At 39.0% G+C, this 23,359-nt stretch overlaps 1 protein-coding gene across 3 annotated transcripts in view; it reads left to right on the top strand.

Moving 5' to 3' along the window:
• The first annotated feature begins 12,657 nt into the window (after positions 1-12,657).
• Positions 12,658-23,359, top strand: part of LOC120730879 (inactive dipeptidyl peptidase 10-like) — a 138,797-nt gene continuing 128,095 nt past the window's right edge. Inside the window, exon 1 of one of the 3 annotated variants that reach the window (XM_040027449.1) lies at positions 12,658-13,133. In XM_040027449.1, coding sequence (XP_039883383.1) covers positions 13,077-13,133 — 57 coding nt within the window. In that variant the 5' untranslated portion in view covers positions 12,658-13,076. The remainder of the gene's footprint in view (positions 13,134-23,359) is intronic. The other 2 variants (XM_040027448.1, XM_040027447.1) reach the window with 2 other exon arrangements.

Raw genomic sequence — 23,359 nt, 5'->3', positions numbered from 1 at the left:
ATGAAACTGTGAAGAGTTTCAGTGTAAACCTTGGAAACCTAAAATGGTGACTATTCACCTTCAAAGTAAAAGTTCTTCCAATCCATCAAAACCAAATCCTTTAAACAGGTGCAACTTTTACTTCCTGAAGGGCAACATTTTCTATTTACATGTACAAATGTATGTGTTTATATATATGGAGTTAGAAAATAGGACCAAACTCGCTGGGGAAACTTGAGCACTGTGCCCCACAGTACTCATTATTTCTTTGCCTCCTCCACTGTAAGCCCTGAGTAGGAAAACCCACTATTTACTCCAGTATCAACATGAAGCACATCTAGACACTGTAGTATGAAGCCTGGGTGGACCTCCAGTAGGGAAGTCCAGCTAAAGTGTGGGCATACTGTTAGTAAGCTGTGGGTCCTTTAAATACCCTAGATTTCATGCCAGTATCAAGGTCCACACTATGTAACCCGCTACCAAGGGTTCATGTGCACCAAGGGTGCATGTTTGCTGGATAGGTCTGTATGACTCGGGGCCTTATGTAAAATGCATTAATGATCATTGGTGATGAATGAGACAGTGGTCTCTGAAGAGAGTCAGAGGTGTGGTGATGGTATAAGTCCAAGCATGGGGGGTACGCTTGGGATTCTGCACTTTCTTGGAGCAGAAATAGAGAGGAGGACCTGTAAATGAATGGCACATGTGATGAGAATATAAAAATTCCTAGGAAGTTCTTCAGTCTCGCAGCTTTAAATGTGATGGTCCAAAGCACAAAATCATATTAAAACAAAGTAAATCAACATTTCTCTCCATGTTAATATTTTTGATGTATGTTTTAAAGCACTTTCACATATGAAAATGACAAACAAAAATGAGTTTTGGTTTTTGTTTGAGGCTCCACTTAAAGCCACCATGAAAAATATGACAGCCTTTAATTCCCAGCAGAACAATGGTTACTAATTACCACTGTGAGTGGGAAACAAAGTGATGGAGTATGTCTCAGCCAGGATGCTTCATTTGATGTCCTGATTAGGAGCTTTAATTTTCTAAAATTTTTGTACTTCTTTTTTTATTTTGCTTCATCGGTGGGTTATTTTATTTCATCTCTGGTTAAAATATGCCTGTTCAGAAAGTGAACTCTGCACTGTTTAAATGTAAGGTAAGTTTAAATGTAGTAAAGTCAGAGAAGTACAACTTCAGAAGAGGTTGAACACTTACAAGTCAAGGCAGTTGCCGCAAATTAGAGGGTTGGCAGGGTCTCTTGTACACCCTCTGATCAGCAGATTAGCTGGTCCAAAACATATACAAAACAAAAAGCATGCTACATGAAAAAATACATGAAAAAAATATTGCGTAACACTCATTTTGGAGCTGGCAGAGGCACTGGCCTAGTTCACAAGACTTTCCTCCAGAATAATATGTTCATGTGTTACATATATACTCAGTGTTTCATTGTTTCGACTTTCTCCTGATCTTGCATAGGCACCAAAATTACTTGGCAACCACTAAGTAAATATGACTGCAAATCTTATTAAAATGTTTGCAGAAAGCTTGCTGGTGGTTTGGATTGTGGTGTCCACGAAAGTTACTCTGCATTTGTCATGATTTTCCAACCCTTCGCTTTACAAGGTAATAGGAATGCTAATGTGTTCAGCATTTAACCAATCACTGGTTTCTCAGTTGGGTTTCCCGAAGTACATCAATCCAGACTCCTGTTTCTATGGCCTTGTGCTCAGACTGCAAATATGCATTAGGAAAGGGAAAGAATAACAAAAACTTAAAATTACTTTATCTCGAAAAACTGTCAAATTAACCAAATCAGGTCAAGGGAAGACAAATGCATGATGGGAAGTTGTGGTTGGTGTAATTTACATGAATATGTAAATAACTGGCTCAAAAGATGCACTGGAAATCTTTTTTTTCCCCAGCAACAGCACATAAAGTATTTGGTAATAATTTACTGTTTGGAGGGGGAAACAATTTCCCATAACAGGATGTGAGATAAATAAGTTCCAATGATTAAGTTCCAGTTGCAAAGTTCCAGCTGCACTGACAGCTCCAGGGATCCATCAAAGAGAAGAGACAAGCTCTTTGTTTGTGTCATCTCGGTGGGGGAGAAGTTGCATCAATCTCACACTAATATCTCTCCTCTGTATGAGAGGTAACAAGAATCCGCATCAGTCGATGTGCATACTCCTAATGGAAGCATTGGACACAAATAACGGCGTCTGGCTTTGAGGGTGGTGGGGGTGGAGATTTATTTAATGACTGTGAGCGGCTGTCGCGCGGGTTGGCTCAAGTGTAACACATCAGATGTGTGTGTGTGTGTGTGTGTGTGCAAATAGCATTTTCTCGCCTAGGCTTGAAAAGCTGAGAAAAAAAAGATGATGTGGCAGTTGCAGAACATACAAAAAAAACATCCAGAAAGGGATCAGAAAGAAAAAAAGGGAAGTGAAGGAGAGATGCGCCTCGCTTTTCTGTTTCCTGTAGCTGACTGAAGGAAGTAGGTCCAACAGACTGATGGACAGATTGGGACATCAGGAGGTCAGGTTTGGACTGACACAGCACCGCTCTCTGACCGAGGACCTGGTGCTTTTCCTCCTGCGTCAGCAGGGCAGAATTCTGTCATGTAGATCAAAGAGGAATCGATCATCATACCTTGAAAGCATACCCATGCTGCGTATGAACACGAGCTGAAGAGGAACAGATGAGACAGATTAAAAGGAATTTCTGAGTGGACAGTCAAACTTGTGCACTGCTGTCATGTAGAGGAAGATCATGCGCCTCTTTGGAGCAGTAATTTAGTGAACCTGCATTTTTGTGCTGGATTCAGAATACAAATTTAGACTCTATTTGGTGTCTAAAAATGATCAAACACAAATGAGACAGGGAGGGGGAAAAAGCACTGAAATAAAGATAAATATAGTAAAATCAAAAGAAACAAAAATAAACTGACTGCAAGTGTGATTCAAATAAGAAGAGGTCTGAGAAAAAAATATACTGTTATGTAACATCAGGCACATTATCCGCAGGCCACAGATTAGAAAGGAGTCAGAGGGATGAGTACATTTGGCACCCATGAGGTCACGGTCAGTGTGGCAGGACAGAGCGCACACAATCAGCTTATTGTAAGCTGCAGCATATCCACCACAGCAGCTGATCTCCTGTAACAGGCTTGATGTAAAAGCATGTTGGGAAAACCACGTTGACTTTTCTTTTTACTTAAAGGGACAGACCATTCAGCATGTGCACGTTGAAGGTGGATACGGGGAAAATGCAGCTGCTGGATATCTGCTTGCTTGACTGTGCGGTCACATTTGTGTCCTCCTGTGAGAGAGGATGAATGTAGAGTGTGCAGAAAATGTGAATACAGCTTTTGATACAAAGTTAATGAAGACTTTTCACACAGTTTATGGTTTTTTTTTTTTAAATTTTCTTTTGTATGAAGTTATAACAAAAAGTTTATTCATTTGATTTTGATCAGAATGTTCATGTGTTCATTTTTCACTTGTTACAGATGTGGCTGCACCTCAAGTTTGCAGGGGAGCATTATTTCCTTATTACCACTGCAGAGTGCGGACACGTTTGACATGTTGCACTTTGCGTTATTTCTGTGTGCTTATTGCTTTAATTTTTACTCTATCGGTTATATTAGGGCACTAAAAATTACTTGGCTAGGTTCAAGAAAAGGCTGTAGTTTGGCTGCAAAAGCAATTTTTTATCTTTTTATCCAAGCTAAGTCTTCTAATATAAGCAAACAAAAACCATCGATGTACGACACATTACACATTGCAATGAACAAAATCCTTAAATGCAAACTTTTGAATATTTAAAAGTCTTTTTCCCTTCAAGACTAAGACCTGCAGTATAAAAAGCAAACACTGATGTTTCAAATGGTGAGCTGCAACATTTGGTTGTATCCCATGCTGTTTAATATTGCTGGAGAGAGACGTTTGTGTTTCTATGGCATTTTAACTATGAGTTATTGATTGGGGAAACTTGAAGCTGAGGATATCTTTTCAACTTTGCCACACTACAGCTCCAACCACTGTGTTTTAAAGTCTAAATCTTTACAGTGACGTTGCAGTAAAGAAAGCTGAAGTGGTGACGCAACAACAGCAGCTAAGATAGCAAACACCCATTTGGTCTGTCAGCCTGCACAGAGATTAGAGGCACACTTGCTACTGTTATGTCCCTGGCCTAGAGGTAATCTAGACCAGCGGTCTCCAACCTTTTTTGCGCCACGAACCGGTTTATGCCCGACAATATTTTCACGGACCGGCCTTTAAGGTGTCGCGGATAAATACAACAAAATAAAACTAGTACCGGTACCGAAAAAAAGGAAATTTATAAATAAAATAAAAACACTGAAAACTATTCATTTTACACCTGAGCCTCAACTCTCGCGGCCCGGTACCAAACGACTCACAGACGGTCCAAGGCCCGGGGGTTGGGGGACCGCTGATCTAGACAATAACATATCATGTTATTGTCTAACATAACATAGGGCCAGTGGCAGAGAACAATTCAAGATGCTGAGATGCAGTTTATTTACTTCAGAGGAGAACAATGCCCAAAGCAACAGAAGTTTCAAATGATCCCTACTCTTCCCTAACAATTATTTCAACATAAGGGGCTTCTCACTCCTACTAACCTGCTGTAAACTGCTCAATATTTACAGTCTGTGTTCAGTATTTACTATTTACAAAGTCTGTTCACAAGAAGGTTTGAGTTAATGGGACAGATGTCAGAATTTGCAACTCAACTTTGGGACTCTGTTGCCGACAGAAACACACAAACCAAATGGCAAACCATCTGTTTGCTCAATGTTGAGTGCAAAAGAGGCAAGGAGAGGGCAGAATCGGAGTTTAAGAGGCTGCTCTCCATCCAGTGATCCCCTCCAAATTGGCCAATTGGCAGTCTCCACCTGTCTCTACACACTCACACACACACACACACACACACACACACACACACACACACACACACACACACACACACACACACACACACACACACACACACACACACACACACCTTGGACAGATAAGGGATTAGAGTATGTCCCTTCCATGAGAAGGGCCATACTTCATATTGTCGCAAGATAATGAGGCCAAGCACACCTCTGAGCTTTGAAGAAGTACTTGAAGACCAAAGATCCTGAAGGAGTGCTGACTTAATTTCCTCCACAGTCACCTGACCTCATCCTCATCAAACATTTATGAGGGTGCTTGAAGACTGAGGAAGCCAAGCACATCTGACATCACAAGATAGCTCTTTGGAACATTGTCAGATTATGCTGCATTGACTCTGGTGCAGTCACTGCAGACCATGTGCAGCATTCAAAATAATAGTTTGAAATTCGTGTGAAATTCGAAACTATTCATATTGTCCTTGGTCATTGGGGGCATCATAAAATGGGCAGGGAGGTCATTCCAGAATTTGGGGGCAATGACTGAAAAGTTTCATTCGAACTTTCCATCAGAGCCACGTCCAGTTTATTGACAGCACACTCATACGTGTCCCGCTTGTGACTTAGATAGAAGATAGCTGCACTCTTGAACACACCCTGCTTAATCCTCTGGGGCACAGTGTTTACAAAAAGTACATCATTTTGCATTAAAGAAGATCTTAAACTGGTGATGTGGACCTTAAACTCACCAGGAAAGTGCTTGGTAAGGTCATATCCAGAGAAAGCAGTTTTCCCATAGATTTCTAAACAGTAAGGCCTTTAGAAAAAAATGCAGGTTTGAGGCACTTTGCATTGGCTTTTCTCTTCAGACCTGGGGGATTTGCCCAGTTTTTCTTTATGCAGTCCATTTTCCAAGATAATAATAATAATAATGATAATAATAAAAAAACCCTCTGACTGAAGGCAAAATCCATTACTGCTGTAATGGCTCAGTATGAGACTAAAAAGCATGACTCTAAGAGAAGGCAGGTAGGTTGGAATATTTTATTATATAAGACGAGAAGGCAGCATTTTGTAAGCAATCAAAATAAATGTATGACCAAAAGAACAAACAACACACAGGCAAACATCCAAAAAGCAAGATAGACAGGATTTTTTTTTTTTTTTTTTTTAAGAGGACAGACCGCACAGAGACAAAGAAGTCAAATGCATTATGTCCAGAAGGGCTTAATAGATGATCTGGCAAGTGCAGGGGAAATAGACCTTTTTACCCCCATAAAAAAGGACATGAAAAATAGAAGAAATTAATTCCCAATAGTATTCAGCTCAGAGTCCTGGTACTGTTCATGCTGACTCATTGTTATGCCATCATTACAGCCTGTACCCACTACTCGCACAATTAAACACAGATGTCTTATTTCCATTTCTTACACTATTTTCATTCATTTTCCGTTGGACTGTGACGAGTTGCACTTTTGTCTACATGTTCACCTCTAGATTTTCTGGAAATTAATTTTTAAAATATACAAAATCTGGATGGGTAAATTGATCCAAAACCACTCACGCCCTACCTATAGTGTACATTTTCTTTTCTAGATGCATGTAAAAATTAAAGAATGGATAAAAAAAAGTAGTATGACTCCTTGAAACCCAAATTCTCATTTGTGGAACACTGCACCAGTTCACCATTTTTCATAAGTGTGTGAAATCTCATATAAATCCAGTATATTGAGCTGCTGGCTGAAATGATTTTTCAGCAATGATCACCAAGGCTACCTGTTTTGCACATAGAAAATAGAGCTACAGGAGCAAAAGTGCTATGAAGCCGAATGCATAACTCTGCTTACAAGCTGAGATGTGATAAAGCTGGGAAAAGCTTCTAATTTTTCCATGCCCCCCTCTTCCTGCAGGAGTGTCTTGGAAACTGGAACCCAGATTTACCCCAGTACTTGTGCTGTGGAGTATAAAACAAGTTCTTTGAATGCTCAGGAGGTGGATTTGTTTTCTCTTAACACATTTTTGCAAAACCCTGAAATGTCTTCTTTTCACCTTTGATTTCTTTGGTTGTAAAGAACCTAATTTTACGACTTTAAAAGACCTAAAAAGATGAGAAACTGCATGTTTTTAACTTTATGTTTTCGCTGTGCTGAATGTAATCCTGATTTAGTGGCTGTATTGGGGCTATATAGAGAACAACACAGCCCATTTGGGGGCTAAATTTGGACAGAATCAGTCTGACTAAATTTAGCCCAATATTTGGTGGCTTTTGGGCTAAAGAAAGGCTATGACTAGATTGAGGTCCCTTCTTTCCATCTACCAGATGCTACTTCTGTACACCGTGGACACTAAACTTAGCAATCAAAATCCACAAGACATATATTTATAAAAATGTGACTACAGGAACTTACAACTCATCGTTTTTTATGTTGTTATTGTCTGCCTGGGTACACATTTGCACTTCCTGGTGACATTTTGGCACGTAGCTGTTGGACAGTGACACATTTCCTCTCACATCTTGACCTTCATGCATCAAACGATCACGTATCCCACTTTCTAAAACTGGACACATGCTTTCAAGTGAGTGCTAGCAGTTGCCTTCAAAGTGCTTTTACTTATTGATGTTGAGATCAGCAGGCAGAGAGGACAAAAACTGGAAACTACAGCTTGCTGCCATTGTACTGTGGAGAGGTATTAGTCGTATGTCACTCATGTTCAGTCTTTTTAAGTGTAACCTACAAATATGTGAGACATCTTCCAACCATGCTGAGTATCTTAAAATGTAACGGAGGTCAAGTTTGAAGGTAGGTTAGTTTGTTAGTGGTTAATAGCTTCTTGCTTGCACTGATGCTTTGATTAAATTATGGATCGCAGACCTTGTCAGGAAGTGCATTTTATGAGTGTCATTTTTATATAATAGCACAACCTGGAACAAAAAAGGAAGTACTATACAGGAGACATTTCCCATAAATGCCAAGCTGTGGGCCTTCTTGTCTTAGCAAGGAAAGGGCCCAGGAAATTGCTTGTGACCTCTGAAGATGGAGTTGTGGTCAGAGATGTAGTTATTATTAAAGGACACATGTGGCTATTTGTTTCATTTTTTTCCTCTAAAGCTTGACACTAAGACTGGCAGCAGTAAAATGTAAGGGATAAATCTATAACTCAATGAATAACACGTTGCTAAATGTGTGTCTCATATACACTACCCACTGCCTTAATTCTTTATGGCATATATTCAATAGGAGTTGATAGTGTCACATAATTTGCTGCAGATTTATCTGCTGCACATCCATGATGAAGACTGTGGAGGCTATTTGTGTGCAGTGAAATTATTTCCATGTTCAATGAACTAGTCTGACGTGATTTTAACTTTGTGACATGGTGGATTATCCTGCTGGAAGCAGCCATCAGAAGATGGAGACTGTGGTCACAAAGGGATGGACATGTTTGTCAACAATAGGCTCTGGTGTTTATACATTGGTCCGTCAGTAATAAGGGGCCACCACTGTCACCCTGACACCAAGACAGGATCCATACTTTGATGTTTTTTTACACAAACCAGGCCATGTTTTCTACTCTTCGCTCATCTTATAGCAACGAATAAATCACATCAGGATTATTGAACCTGTTAAACAAAATCTAGGGAATCTAGGGAATATAAATACACTGTTGCCTATTCAGGAAACATTTTGCAATAGTTTTAAAGAAGAAGAATTATTCTTCAGTTGATAACATTTTTTGAAGGCTACACCATGTTATAGTACAGACGGTGGGTTAGAAAGATTCCTTTAAGTATTTCCTGAGACATTGCTGTGTAATGATATTGCGTCTTACCTCCAACATCTGTGAGCATTTAGCATAAATTAAAGCTGCATTGATGTTTTTGGGGCTTCTTATTAATGAAAAACTATTCTCGTGTGGTTTAGTTTCACTTTCTGCCAGTCGCTTTGGATCTTAATTTAGATTTCAGAATATACATTTACATACAAGTGACAATGAGCAGCTTTACTTTATAATGAAAATAAGCACAGGTGCACCACATGTCAAGTGTAATTTACATTTATCTGATTATTTATTGCTTTATACACAATATTGTCTATACTGGCTTCTTCTGTACACAAATAATACATTTCCTATAGATTTCCAAGACATCTCCATGGTTCCTCTCATCCACATCTTACATCTAAGTGTGTTTTCATTCTTAGAGCTGATATATTTTCTAATGACGCTCAGACCTGCTACTGCACACCCCTCCATCTCCATATATCCACACGCCCTTCAGCATGTTCAAGGAGGTTCACCTGAAAGGTTAAATCTTTCCTCCCTGCTGGCTTTCCTCCACCCTCCCCACATTATCACCAGCCTACAAACTCCACAGGGGTTTATCTCCTGGCTTTTTGTCTCCGTGGACATACATATAATCAAGACGCTTCACGTCGAGTCTCATCAGCAAGATCTGTCATTGGTTTATCCCTGATGATTCATAGCTGCCTTTGTGATGCTGTTATGTAGGTATACACTAACCTGATACTATTTTTACTAGTATTTCTACAATCACTTTGCACCACCTGACCAGCCACTGGAGTCACTTGGTTATGGTCGAACAGTCAGAAATAATTATCATGATGTTTTTCATCAAGGTCAAGACAGATGTGATGAATTTATAAAGGCTTAGGAACAAAAAGAACCCCAGAGAATCTGACTGCATTCAAAATTCAAAAAGCATATTATTTATTGTTTGTAATTTAATTCAAAGATGTAAAGGCACCAGGAACAAGCACAGCTTTGAGAGGTTTCTCATGAAAATTGATCCAAGACCTTGGGAGAACGTCATAAGGAGTGAACCGGGGCTGGTGTCAGAACATCAAAAGCCACTACACAAAGATGTCTTTAGGACAGGAGCTACAACTGTCACACCCCTACAAAAGTGTTTCACCTGGGCTAAGGTGAAAAAGTTGATGCCCAGTGGTCCAAAGTTCTTTTTTCAGATTAAACTAAATGTTACAGTTCTTTCAGGAATCACAGTCAAAGCGTGGAGAGGCACAGACTCCAAGGTGCTCGAAGTCCAGTCTGGTCTTTAGTATTTTGGGGTACATGTGATGTGCTGGTGCTAGTCGTTTAAGTCCAAAGTCATTCATGTTAAAAGAGCCTCAATCAAGTATCTAGTGTATAAATGAAGATGCTGTTCAGAAGTCGGACATATCTGTATTCTACAAAATTACATTTCCTTTCATAAAGGTGGTCCAGATAAGGAAGCAATGAAGGAAGCAGTGAAGGACATTGCCTAAGTATTCAGAGAATTCAGACAGCTCTTATTACAGCTGCCACAGTGATACTTCCAGCTCACTTCAACATGTTAGAAACTTTCCTGAGCAAAACTGAAAATTCAACCGCAGCCCTATTTTTTGTTTCTGCCAGCCTTTGACTCATCTTGCCTGTCTTAGTTTTATAAGATTTTACCTGCTTCCTTTGGATACGTCGTTCTCACATTGTCTTTCCACTTAACTAAGTAAACTGTTTCTTCTCTCACCTGTCCTGACTCTTCATGCTCTATGAGATGCCTCAAAAGTGGCAATAAAAAAAAAAAGAACAATTGTTTGACAGTCTTTATTACTCAGCGACACATACTGTGTAGGCCTGATTTATGCCAACTTATCCTTCCTTATTAAAGCAGTTTGTCACTTCTGATTGGCTGTTTATATGCAGTCATGAAAGGTGCACATGAAGGTTTTGACAATATTGGGCTTTTAATGATCTCTGTGAAATCTTAGTTTCATATAAACATACATTTTTTTTAAAACTCCAGAACTGCACTTTTTTTTTATATTTAAGGTTTTATGAAATAAACAGTGTCAAAAAATATATCTACATCCATTATTAATTCAGTGGTGCTCAGACGTTTGACTTGTCAGTGCCAAAGCCTCTTAACTTTCTGTGAGTGAGCACAGCTGAATACAGCTGATAGATTATCCTGGTCAACATCAAAAATGGTTCTGTTTCACTGCACATGTAAGACTGACCTACACACAGTACAATGAAATATCCAAGCAGCTCAGCAGAGATCTGAGAAAGAAGTTTGGACATCTTACAAGCCATAAAACTCTCTTGGAGCCATTTATTAAAATAATTTAAACAATACAATAAATAAAGACTGTCATCAGACTTAAATTGTTTTAGAAGTTCCATCCTTCACTGAGAGAACATTAATTTGGATGGTCTAGAACAGCCACCAAAGCACGGGTCTGCCATACTGGAGCATTAGTGTCATCGTCTGCTGTCAAGCTAGTCTGACACCACTGTGGCCTGACAGACTGCTTTCCAAGAACGAAGGGCCTGTCATGTCAGGGCCTGTCACTGATGTAAAGTTTGCAGGTGACCACATGGACAAAGAAAAAAAAAAAGAGCTTTTTTTACAGTCAGGTGAGGAAAAATTATTTGGCAACAGCTACCCAAGGAGTAATGATGAAGGCATGGGGAGGTAGCATCATACTGTGGGACAGTTTTTCTGCCAGTTATGTTGAACAGGGCGAGTGTGAAAGATGTTTGCTAAAAAGTAACTTAACGGCATTAAATATGCAAAGGCTAACAAAATGTGCACACAATACATAGAAGTCGTGCATTTTCAGCAATGCTAAATAAGCCTGACCGTGGAGGAGATACAAATCTCTTTAGGGCTGCATGAGGAATGGGATCTGGTCTAAAAAAAAAAAATCTGCCAGATCAACATGTGGGGCTACCCGCTGAGGCAGTCAATAAGGCAGCAGCTGAAAGCAGCTTTTATGAAGTCAGAGATTGTTACATTAAGGTCCTTATTTAGCAGATTCTTATCGTGAAGATGAAAGAGTGGTTATCTGGAGGCATCAAAAGAAAACTGCTCATGTCGTTTCTTTGTGTGTTTTCAGGCTCACAGCGAAAAAGATTCACATAAAAAAAACACAAATGGCATTATTTTGTGTCTGAACATGAACAGTTTTGTACTCATTCAACACTGATGCTGTAAACTTGGGGTACCTGTGTTCTTAATTATTAACACGTCAGTTAGGATTTGTGTGTGAATCATGTTGAATTCTTTCTGCCTCATTAACCAAAAATGGTATTCAAAGCAGGGGAGTCTGATCAGAGATAAATACACTTTAGAAATCTGGTGCAGAAAACACCGGGCATGATTATCAGATTCCTGTGGCGCTCCATGCTCTTACACACACCTATTAGATGAAAAGTGCACAAGAGCCTGAAAATTGTCTTGCAATCTGAGTCAAAAATGGTTACTCTGTACTGACACAAAAGTCCCGCTAAAGCCTGATGATATAATGAATGGTACAAATTTTTCAGCATCAAAATATTCTTAAAATAAAGTTACAATCAAAGTAATGCAGTTATGATTGACTGGCCCTCTTCAAAATCTTGCCACTGGCTCTGGCTTCCAAGGGTGGACAAAAAATGCTGAAAAAACGTTGGAAAGAGAAAATATACTTTATTTACCCCCAACAGTGAGCAAATTCATCCACTACAGCAGTCAAAACTCTTGCAAAAAATAAACAAACTTGGATAACAGATAACAAAATAGATTAAATTCAATAAATTAAGTAAAATGAGATAAAAGAAAGTGAAATAAAGGAGCTAGAAAACAGTAAATAAAAAAAAAAAAAACGAATATAGATGTCTTATGCAGATGTGCAGCTCTGTAAACATGCAGGAAGCTGTTGTAATCAGTTTTATCATGTTATGTAATCTCCCCATGCAAAGACGTGCTTTTATCTCAGTTTTTAGAAAGGGCTTAATTCCGGTGCCTGCAACCCCGTCACGTCAAGTCCAGTATCGGGTTATGTTTATCAGAAAAAAGCATGTTTTTGCTGGATTATAAGTTTTAATATTTATGTTTATTGTCCGACTACCAGCTTGTTCCTAGCTTGTTATGTTATCTTGGTGAGTGAGGGATAAGTGGGCTGTGTCCCCCGCTCGCAGTCACAGCTGGCGCACCAGCGGAGCAAGTCTTTACGCACAAGGCATCATTGGCTGAGAAGCCACGCGTGTCGCAGGGAAGACGACGAACCAGTAAACAGCTTGAAGCAAAGCGGTGAAGTATCGGGCAGTTGGTGTCTGTGCGGAGTCTCAGCTACAGTTTGTCGATCTGCGGACTGATTTGGATCGTTTTTATTTCTGGAGCTGTCCGCGGTGCTGAAACATGAACCAAAGCGCAGGAGCAGTGCAGCATACTCGGAGATACTCAGTGGAGGGAAAGGTAAGCAAAGACTGAGATGGAGCGAATTTCTTTTTCTTCATCTCGTCCATGTTGCCTGATTGAGGATGCATTTGTTACTCATCCCACTGTGGGTTAACTACCAGACTTAGAAAAACGCATAGAACTTTTATCTGGAAGTTTGCAGCTGCTTGAATAAGTTACGGTAACTTAAAATCGAGCCACGTGGAGAAAGTTGAAAGTCATTTAAATGACACGGAGACTCGGTGTCACTTGGTGTGATACCTGCAGGCAGAGTTTAGAGATATGATCGGTAGCTGTGTTCCTTTAGTGCAGACACCATGTTGGATAAATGAATTAACCAAAAAGCAGGACAAATGGCTTCTCGGGTGCATCCACTTAATTAAATGATTTATGGGAGTTTAACTATATAGTCAAAGATGTCAGAGCAAGTATTAACGTTTAATGTCGAAGCCTTCAATAAAACTTCCTGATGTGAAACAAGTGAAAGTGACTTTGCTATCAGAATTTTTGGGCTTATTTTTGGGATGCTTCCTAGTAGTATAGAGGTGTTTAGTAAAGATTTTGCTTGTCAGACAGGAGAGGTTGTTGCATAACAGATAACAGAAGTAACTGAAATGTGAAAAAGGTCTCATAGCCAGCAAGTGTGGCCTGAAGGTGGGGCAACCTTCTACATATTATTAAAGTTTATAGGTCAGCTCAAACTTTATCTTTAGGGATGTTTGTGCTCTCAGCATACACGGTTAGATTCTTTTATGCTGCAGGAAAAATAAATACAGGGGGTGATTTGGATATGATATCAAACAAAGAATAAACTGTTCACACAGTGTGCATGAATATGAGCCTCACAATTTTCAAGTTTATTTTACAGCAGTGTTCAACAAAAGCAGCTCAAACTGCTTTGAGACATGAAAAAGGATTAAGGCAGCATTTAGAAGCAAAGAGATACACAGAACAAAGTGAGCTGAATAATAGCACAAAAACAGTGCACTAAAAGAAGAACAATGACAAAGAATAGAGCTGAACAAATTAAAATCTCAGACTTGTAGAAGACCTCGCATGTTCTAACAGGTTCTTCTGTTAGGACTGAGCCTCTCTGTTTGAACATGGAGATCATGAAAGGACCCGCTCTGGGGCATTTAAAATGGCTGAGCAGCTCATAATCCAACAGAAAACAGAAAATTCTTTTTTAGCCTTAAATCTCCTGTTGTTAAATCGGATTCTTTGTCAGACCACGGGCATGTCTGGCTGCATGCAGGTGACCATGATAGTCTTTATTCTCCATTTCTGAAGGTCTGCTCCAACCAGAACCTGCAGAAGGTGGAGAACTGTTTCATATACCCGTGTTCTAAGCTTACGGACAATGCAGAAACAAACAAGGACTTCCCCTGGCAGACTGTAAAGTGACAGCTCAAATGCAGCATGAGAGGTATACTGAAGAGACTGTATATATTAAATATTGTTTTATGGTGAAATTGCTAAAGGGAATTATTTGATAATCAGCTTAAGAAAGCATGTGAACCTCCTTTTCCTCCACATGCTTGCACATCCAAACATGACCACATCCATACTTGCCAGTGACATAATATAAATCTGTGGGAAACCATCCACACCACCCGTGCAGGATATGTCAAAGGTCATTGGGATATGCTGAGCTGTAAAGCAGTCCTGTGTCAGGACATTAAATGTTGAACAAATTGAAAGTGTGACGCATTTATAGCCAGTAGATCAATGTCATTAGCTCCTTATGTTCTATATATAGAAGCAGTGAGTCGAGTCAATTCAGAGACATCACCCTGGAAGTGTTTGACTGACAGATTAATGAACAAATGGACCAACTAAGTGAAGTTTCTATTTCTAGACTCACACTACTAGTGTGGCTGAAAATGTAGAGTTCTCTCTGAGGAGCAGAAATTAATTTCACTCACCTCGGCTATATTTTACAGTCTCTGCTTGTCTCATTACATCCAGCATTCAGTGGCCATTAAAACCAGCTGCAAAGAAAATGGAAATTGAGGACAATTGTGACATTGCCCCCCCTTGGGCTTTGGTGGAGAAATAAATGTGTATGCATCGCCCGGGGCTATTGCTCATGGTTGCTCATTTTCTTGCCTCCTTTGGTCCAGGCTATTAAATTGTATGTGAGCTGTACATTTGAGACAGAGTTATCCTAAAGATAGGTTCTGAACATCCATTACATGGATTTAGTTTTGTTTACTTGTTTTTACTATTTCACTGCAAAAAACCTCTCTTTAAAAAGTCCCCAATCATGTGTAGGGGATTCAAATTTCTTCCAGGAAGCTGGAGTGGGGGATTGAGAAGAGATGAAGGGTTTTTGGAAAACAGATTCTGAGTGTGAGTCTCTGATTCTCTAACTCAAAAGTGCTGCGATTACTTGTTGAGTGCCTTTAACCCACGACTGCCAGGATGCACCAATCACTGTCTTTTTTGCTTAATGGAGATTTTGTTACTAAGAGTTTCCCAGAAAAATAACTTAAAGATTGATTTTCCAGCAAAGAAAGGAAACATCATGTGACTATGTAAGCTATAACTTATTGGAAAGTGTTCTTTTTTTACCACTTGTTGGATCAAGTGTTCATACACCGATTAGTTGTGTCTGCTCATATGTTACATTTGGATTACTCAAAATGTCTCATACTGACTTGTGATGGCAATGCAAATCAGTACAGAAATGGGCAAAAATGAAAGGTTTGGGGGATCAAAGTATATAGATAAAGAATGATTCATTCACTCAGTGTTAATAAGTACATACTTTTCCTCATATACCCCTCAGTGGCTTGATCCCTTTACTTTAGAAAGATGACTTTTTAACAGCTAGATATGGTTCTTTAGTTTCAGCACTCACTAGAATATATTTACCAGACTGGATTTTATGATTTGTGTTGAAATTTTAGGAATCAGCACAGCAACCATTTTGTGACTTAGCATGTCAGTACTTGTTTATCAAGGACAGTGTTGTGTCCATAACTAAAATCGCTGAATATATTGCATGGTTTAGTATTTATTTTTGACTGAATTTTACATGTTCCTGTGAACCTTATTACTAGTTTTCGATGCCCCCATGTGCTGCCCCATTTAAAAAAAAAAAATGCCAGAAAATCTCTGCTAACATGTACATTTCTCATTAGCCAGGTGTAACAAAAGATAAAGCGTTTACCAGACTCATGATCCCTAGTGGACTACCCAAATACTTGAGGCAAGACTCACAGCTAAGAAAGAGCTTCCTAAGTGTTACGTATCCGTCTTTATCCCAGTTTTAGTCTTGAAGTGTATGATCACACACTTTTTTTGTGAACTGCAGATTGCCATAATCGTACTTTGTTTGGATTCCCTCGCAGGCATGTTGTTATCAAAAGAAATATGTCACCAGGATATAAAAGTGCTCTGGGGCTGGACTCCATCTGCTGTGGGGAACGATGCAGATAAAAGGCACATGCTGCATTTTGGAACAGTGGGTGTTTGCCTTATACTCACAGCATGATTTGTTAGGGTTTGGCTTAACTTTTTTGTATTGTTTTTATTACATTTTTGTCTGTTTTATCTCTCTTTACTGTGATTATCTAGATTAGGAAACTTACAAATCTATTTACAGGTATTGTTAATGATAAATCTTAAGTGGCCAATATGTGTTGGGTGGATTAGAAAGCATTACCATATCGAAAAAATTAAAGAACCACAAATTATTGGTAAATCTGATCAATTAAAGTAGCTGATTAGTTATTAAAAGATTCAAGTTTCAAGATCTTTTATTTATCACGTGCATAGTTATACAAGTACATGCAGTGAAATGTGTCGTGACACGCTCCTCGACTGTGCAAAAAGAGAGAGAAAACATTATATACAGTAACTAGGTAAATATATACAAAGAGGACATTATGTGTAGTAATTAGTGGAGCGGCCAGGAAGGTGTCTGGATGTGGCCGAGCCATCTTCAAACATCTACAAATTCATTAATCTTTCCTTGTAAACCCAAAGAAAGAAAGCAATGTGAGGATTTGTCCTCACATTGTCACACTGGATTTGTCCTCCTCCAACAGCTGTTTAAGTGTTTTTGCATTTTGAATAATGTAAACAGGTGAGCACAACATACTGTAAGTGAAGACCCATTTGTGTTTGTTTGTTTGCTAATTTATTTCAAACATGTAAACAATATACAGGTACATTTAGTAAAGAAAATAAGAGAGAAAAAAATACTATAAAAGTCAATACTGCTGATTCATTTACATGTTGAAAGGGAAGAAGTACACCCTTATTTAATCCCACCCCTTTGCCATAAGTTATCAGTTAATATTTAGTCAGCTTCCTTACAGATATAATCTGTATAAAATAGTGAACAGATTTCTGATATAATATATATTATATACTATAATATCACATCATGAAATTTTTTAAATAGAGACATTCACTTAATTTCAACAATTTCCCTTTCTTTATAGTTTGAGAAGATCATATTTTATTTATATTAGCTTTTTCTTGTAGTACGTTGTTTTAGGTAATTGATAGATAGATAGTGGCTAAGTGACTTTTAAATTACAGCTTTAGGAGCATCACTGTGTCATTCTTTCTCGCACTCCTCTCTGCCAAACAGAGACAGTGAGGTTCAGATGTGTTTTCCTTACTGGACACTCCTTTTGGTTCAGGCAGTGCAGGAGGCAGAACACATGATTCCTGCTCGCTTGTTGTGAATACAGTTACATAACAAATGCAAGCAATTGGACATTACACAGACTTTGTACCATCTGTGAATCTAGCTGAATTATACATTTGGCTTATTGCATGCAGGTATTGTCAACAGGCTGAAATGCAGTTGTGAAAAAGGCTAGCATGTATAAACTGAGCAATTAACTAAGGTTTTATTTAGACCACCATTACCCTGCATGAAAAAAAATGTATCCCTTTATATTCATTGGAATAAGTTCAAACTAGCTACTGAGCAAGAGCGCCAACATGTCAGCTCATGCCAAGGAAATGCAGAGTGAGCCAGCTGTTCTATCAGTTGTGCCTGCATGATGGTTCACAATGTAAGCAGAGATTTTCTACCGATCTGTTAATCAAACTGAATTTCCTGGACTGCGCTTCATGTTGCAGTGGTACAAGAAGAAAACCTGCAGAATTTGATGCAAATCATTATACTGTGATTGTACTTAAGATACTCTGTGCTGAAGGCTATCTCTTTCTCTCTCTCTCTTTCTTTATATCTATCTCACGTATAGACCACTGATAGTCAAATGTCTCTTATCCATCCTTCTCCCAGGCCACATGTTCCAGTTTTTCTGGGAGACAGAGTCTTCTCAGGCAATCTGGTCCTGGGTGAGAGGGCCAGGCAAAATGTAAGTTCTCATTTGAGAGTGCCTAAGAGCTGCATGGCTCTGTACGTCTGCGGGCTTACCACCCGTGTTATAAAAATTGGGGTCTGGAGCTTTGTGGATTGAGGAGAGGTGGAAGGCTTTTTCAGTCCCATTCCCAGCTGCTTAAACAAAAATTATTTATATTAAAAGTTTTTTGACCCAGCCATTACTTTCTCAATTTTTAGAGAGTAATCGCCCAACTTATTCGCCAAGAGAAAATAAATATATAAATAAATTAGCCAAAGCCCTACCCTGCTGTTAAGTATCAGATATAAAATCCATAAAGTCAACAACATCAGAAACATCAGTTTCACAAGGGCAGTGAGCCCTGCCTGTTCCCACATCAGACAGCTGCTGCGAGGATGTTAAATGGGATATTTATTTATTATTTAGGATGAAAATCCAAATCCTACTCATAGAGCTTTATTTTATTTCCTCCAGTGTGGGAAAGGTGAGAAATTCCTGGACAGAGGCTTTGTATGTATGAATAATACAAATACAAACACATACAAAGAATGAATGACAAGTTCAGCTGAAATACAGCAGACTTCTGGATCCCTCCAATGAAGCATGCAGAGCAACAATGCTTCTTTTAGAGATAGTCTGGTGTGTAACTCAAGGGAAAACCTCTTGGAACATTAGTGCTCACCTGAGAAACACCCAGGCACCAAAGCGAGTCCCCACTGTGGGACAGATGGGCAGAACAGTCGGGCTCTTGTTCACTTACTCCCTGCAGAGAATGTTTCAGGAGAATACATGAACAAGACCTTTTCACCAAAACCAACATATGGAAAGGCATCTCTGACACTGTACCAAGCTCTCTAGGGGTGTTCAGACATTCAGTCAACTGTGAAAACTCTTGAAGCTTTATCAGAGTTGCTCTATGTGCATGCACAAACCACAGATTCACCCGACAGACATGAATTAAACACCAGAAAATCCTCTAAGGGAATACAGAATGGCATTCTTAAACATTTAAGGTGACATGACACTATTAAATTTTATGGAAGAATATTTAAGAGTGGAATTAAAAAATAAGCAGATTTTGAGCATGCTTGCTTTTTGCAAATGATTGATCGATTTTTTTAAATTGCTCAAAACGTTTGAGACAGCAAAGGACTGTAGTTTTACTGATGCGTTATAATATTAGACAAGTTGTTGTGTTTCTTCATTTTCAGAATGTATGGGCGTAGACAGAAAGTCTACAACGGGATTTCAATTGCTATTGAAAGACCGCAGAAATGCAGCTTAGGATGAATCCAGCTGTCAGCTTTGTGTACAACGCTGGCTGCTGTCCACATGATGAAGTCATGAGAAAAAAAAAACCTTGAAATTGATTCAACTCTTACTCAGCCCCTGCCAGCTGTATTGTTGGCTTGTTGTATGTAAGCTCCTTATATTCCATGAGACTATTGTAATTGGAGAAACAAACAACAAAGACGGGATAAGAAAGTGGGTTTGTCATCAGATGTATGTGAACGTGGTAAGCCCTGTTCAACTTCCATTTCCACCACTTTATTTTTACTGTTCCACAAAAAGACAAACAAAAACGGACTAATTAGAAAGACAATTTTTATAACTTCAACATTACTACTTCAGTATTCACAGAGTATTTTTTATTGAAGTATCAAAGCAGCCTTCATTTTAATATTGCTTGGATCTTCTGGTGTCAGTGCCAGTGAAAAAGTTGTAATTGGTGAAACAGCTGGAGAGCCAATCTGAGTCTTGCTCTGAAAGGAGATGATTGTGATTGCAGTTTCCCAGCAGCTCTCCCTGCTTGGCTCTGTGAGGCGCATGAGGCACAAAGCTAAGAAGACAGGTGGAAGGCAGAAAGGCAATTCTGATAGATTGCATCATTGTCTAGAGGGCAAGGCATGAGTGTTTTTCTCTTTGCATGTTGATTACATGTTATCTGGGTGACATATTACAGCAATTTCCTATCAAGTCTTGGATTAGGTTAAATCCTGGGTTAAAATAGGAAGGAAATAACATTTTACCCCAATGTGGTGTTATACATGGACTGTATATAGAAGAGAGATAGATACATCTTAAATGTAAAGTTAATGTGGAAAAGACATGATGGAATAGAAGTCTGCTTTCAAAACATTGAAATGGTGATGGACAAATTGCTTACCTCGATGCTCTACAATGGCCGTGTCCATCTCTGTATATACAGTCTATGTTATTATAGAAGCAAGTCCCAGGGTCTGAAATCTTGTTTTATTGTCTCCTCATCTCAGACGTCTCATCTAAATGCACAAACTTCAGTTAAACTCAGTTAAAATTAATTATAATGAAACATGCGTGGTAGAAAGCTGCACTGATTTCATTACCCTCTCTTGTTTTAGAAACTTTCATATGAGCGGCCAAAGTATTAAATTGCTGCTGAAACCTCAGTTAAATTCAGTGATTGGCAGTGTTCATTTATTTGACCGATATCTTTCGCCACCTATTTTGTCAATATACTTTTTTTTCTGAAGAATAAGATCATAACTAAATTAAAATGAATGCACAGGACAAAAGCGATGAGGAATGTAATTCGGTTCCTGAGAGATGAAGTTGCACAGTCTGGAAATTTATCTTTGTTTTTTTTTTAGTAGATGGTGAAACTGTGGAACCTTAAAGTTGATTAGATACTGAATAAGCTTTATGAATTGACTAGTGGGAAAAGCTTCATGGATCCCACATTCTTTTTTTTAAATGACACCTTCTATCATTTGTATCTGTATGAGTAGTTACATCTTTTTACATTTGCAGATGTGCAGTATTCAGATGGTCCAAAGCTGTGTCGGACTTGAATGAATGAATGAATGAATGACCACATATGCCTTTTGGACACTTTTGACAGTACTAACAAGAAGTACATAAATAATATTTTTTTAGTTTTCATTAGGGGACAATTTAACACTAATATGTTAGTGATATAGAGTATGTTTTGTTGATGTCAGTCTCAGAGTTACTGTGCTTTCGAAGTATGGGTCTCATCCCATAGAGTGCGTAAAGCTGTTTTCTTTTAGGGTTGGATAAATGAAACTGTGGAGTGCATGTGAGCAGCAATTCAATTTGACTACCATGTGGGAATCTGTGTTATGAGGCACTTCCACATTTTACACAGTCCACCTTTATCTGTCGATGAGGCTGACTGCAAACTGCCATCGACACAAACATGTTTGCTTTCCCTGCCAGAGTTCAGTTCCACTCTGCTGCCACAGCAATGGCGACAGCCCTTGAAACTGTGACACAAATAAGCTGCCAGGTTTGCATCTAAGATTCATAGACAGTTATTTACAGCGGTTGCAGTTGGTCTTCAGAGTAATTTTGGCATCTCAATTTTGACATCCTTTCCCCCTTAATAGGCGTTTGAATTAAATAAATAAAAACCTTCAAAGCTCCAGAGCTTCTATATCCATTTTCTTCTGCTCTTTTAAGAGAGGCAGTGAGGCATGTAGCCTAATTGAACGCTTTGCAGTTGCCCCCTCTGGAAATCCTGGAAGCCAAACTCAGCAATCAGGCAAGCATTCAGCAAGGGGCGACACCTCTTCCCGTCAATCATAAGACAGGACGCAGTTTGGTACAATGCTTTGATTTTGTGTTCAAATGGAGTAGAAAACTGTTTCGGCCCAAAACAAAAGCATGCTGAAAGTCGATGCCGTAAAATGTAGTGTTCATAAATAGCTGTCATCCAATACTTACAGGTGAATTGGATTTATAAAATGCTAAAGCTGCTAATGGGCAATAGAGTATTATTACAGACAGGAGTGCAGCAGAAGAGGGCCCTCTTTTTGTGTCTGGATTTCTGCTTCAGTAACAGCAAAACTGGTAACAAAGACACTGAAAATGTGACTGGACCGTCCCTGCAGGAGTCTAAAATCTAATAAAATCTAGTGACCCTAGATCTAGTGTCATTCTTGAATGGAGGGCAGGTTTGGATATATTGATTACAAGACAGAAAGCAAGGAGCCAATAAGGCAATCAATGAGCAGATCAGTGTGATTAGGTTTCTCTGAGTACTGTTTGATGAAAGGCTGACCTGGAGGCAGCGCGTTGATAAAGGGCAAGTGTGAAAAGGTCAACAGTCTCTTAAGATGCCTGACAGTATGAGACAGGGAGCAACTGTAGCAACATTGTTAAATGTACAACAGACCGTCATGGGAGTTTAGAAAAGGTCAGGGTATCAGTTTTGTGGTGAAATGACACACAAAGGGCAAAACAAAGTGGTAACATGCACATTGACTTTTTATTCATATGCCATTTCATCTTTAAATAATGCTAATTTGAAAAGTGTTGCTCAACATCATTTTGTGCTTTCCTCCCTGCAGGTGCTCATCCTGATTTCTTCCTCAGTTATTTCTGTATATTTAATTAATGATTGCATTGCGAATAACCAGAAGGTAATGATGATGCTGATATACAGCAGAGACTATACAAAAGATTGATAAAGCTTCTGGGTCTTTAAAGTGGAGCTCAAGTGGATGGATCTTTCTAATGGCCAGCAGGGGGCAATGTCTCTGGTTTCCAAGAGGTTCGGTTGTATATAGGTCGGCCCTCAACTCACTTGATCGATGACTTCAGGAAACACTGTCTTGATGAATTTATAGGTTTATTTGCAATTTGCATAATGTTTGTGGCCCCTGTTCAAGTCTCAAGAGAAAAGCAGGGTATGTTGTGAGTTTTTGACTGAAAGGTTGCTGACATTACTATATGGTTGTGCAATATCCTTCAGTTTTTCAGTCAGATCCATCCTTTTCTCATGACATGTGACACTGAGACTTGTGGTGACTGAGTGTATATTTTGCATGCAGTCTATGTGGTGAGGAAATCACTTACAATCACTACAAATAACAGATGAATTCAGAAAGTAGGGCACAGATACTGGGA

The sequence above is a fragment of the Simochromis diagramma genome, unplaced genomic scaffold (assembly GCF_900408965.1).
Source record: "Simochromis diagramma unplaced genomic scaffold, fSimDia1.1 OVJJ01000343.1, whole genome shotgun sequence".
NCBI classification, from domain to species: domain Eukaryota; kingdom Metazoa; phylum Chordata; class Actinopteri; order Cichliformes; family Cichlidae; genus Simochromis; species Simochromis diagramma.
This window is presented reverse-complemented; position numbering and strand designations above follow the sequence as displayed.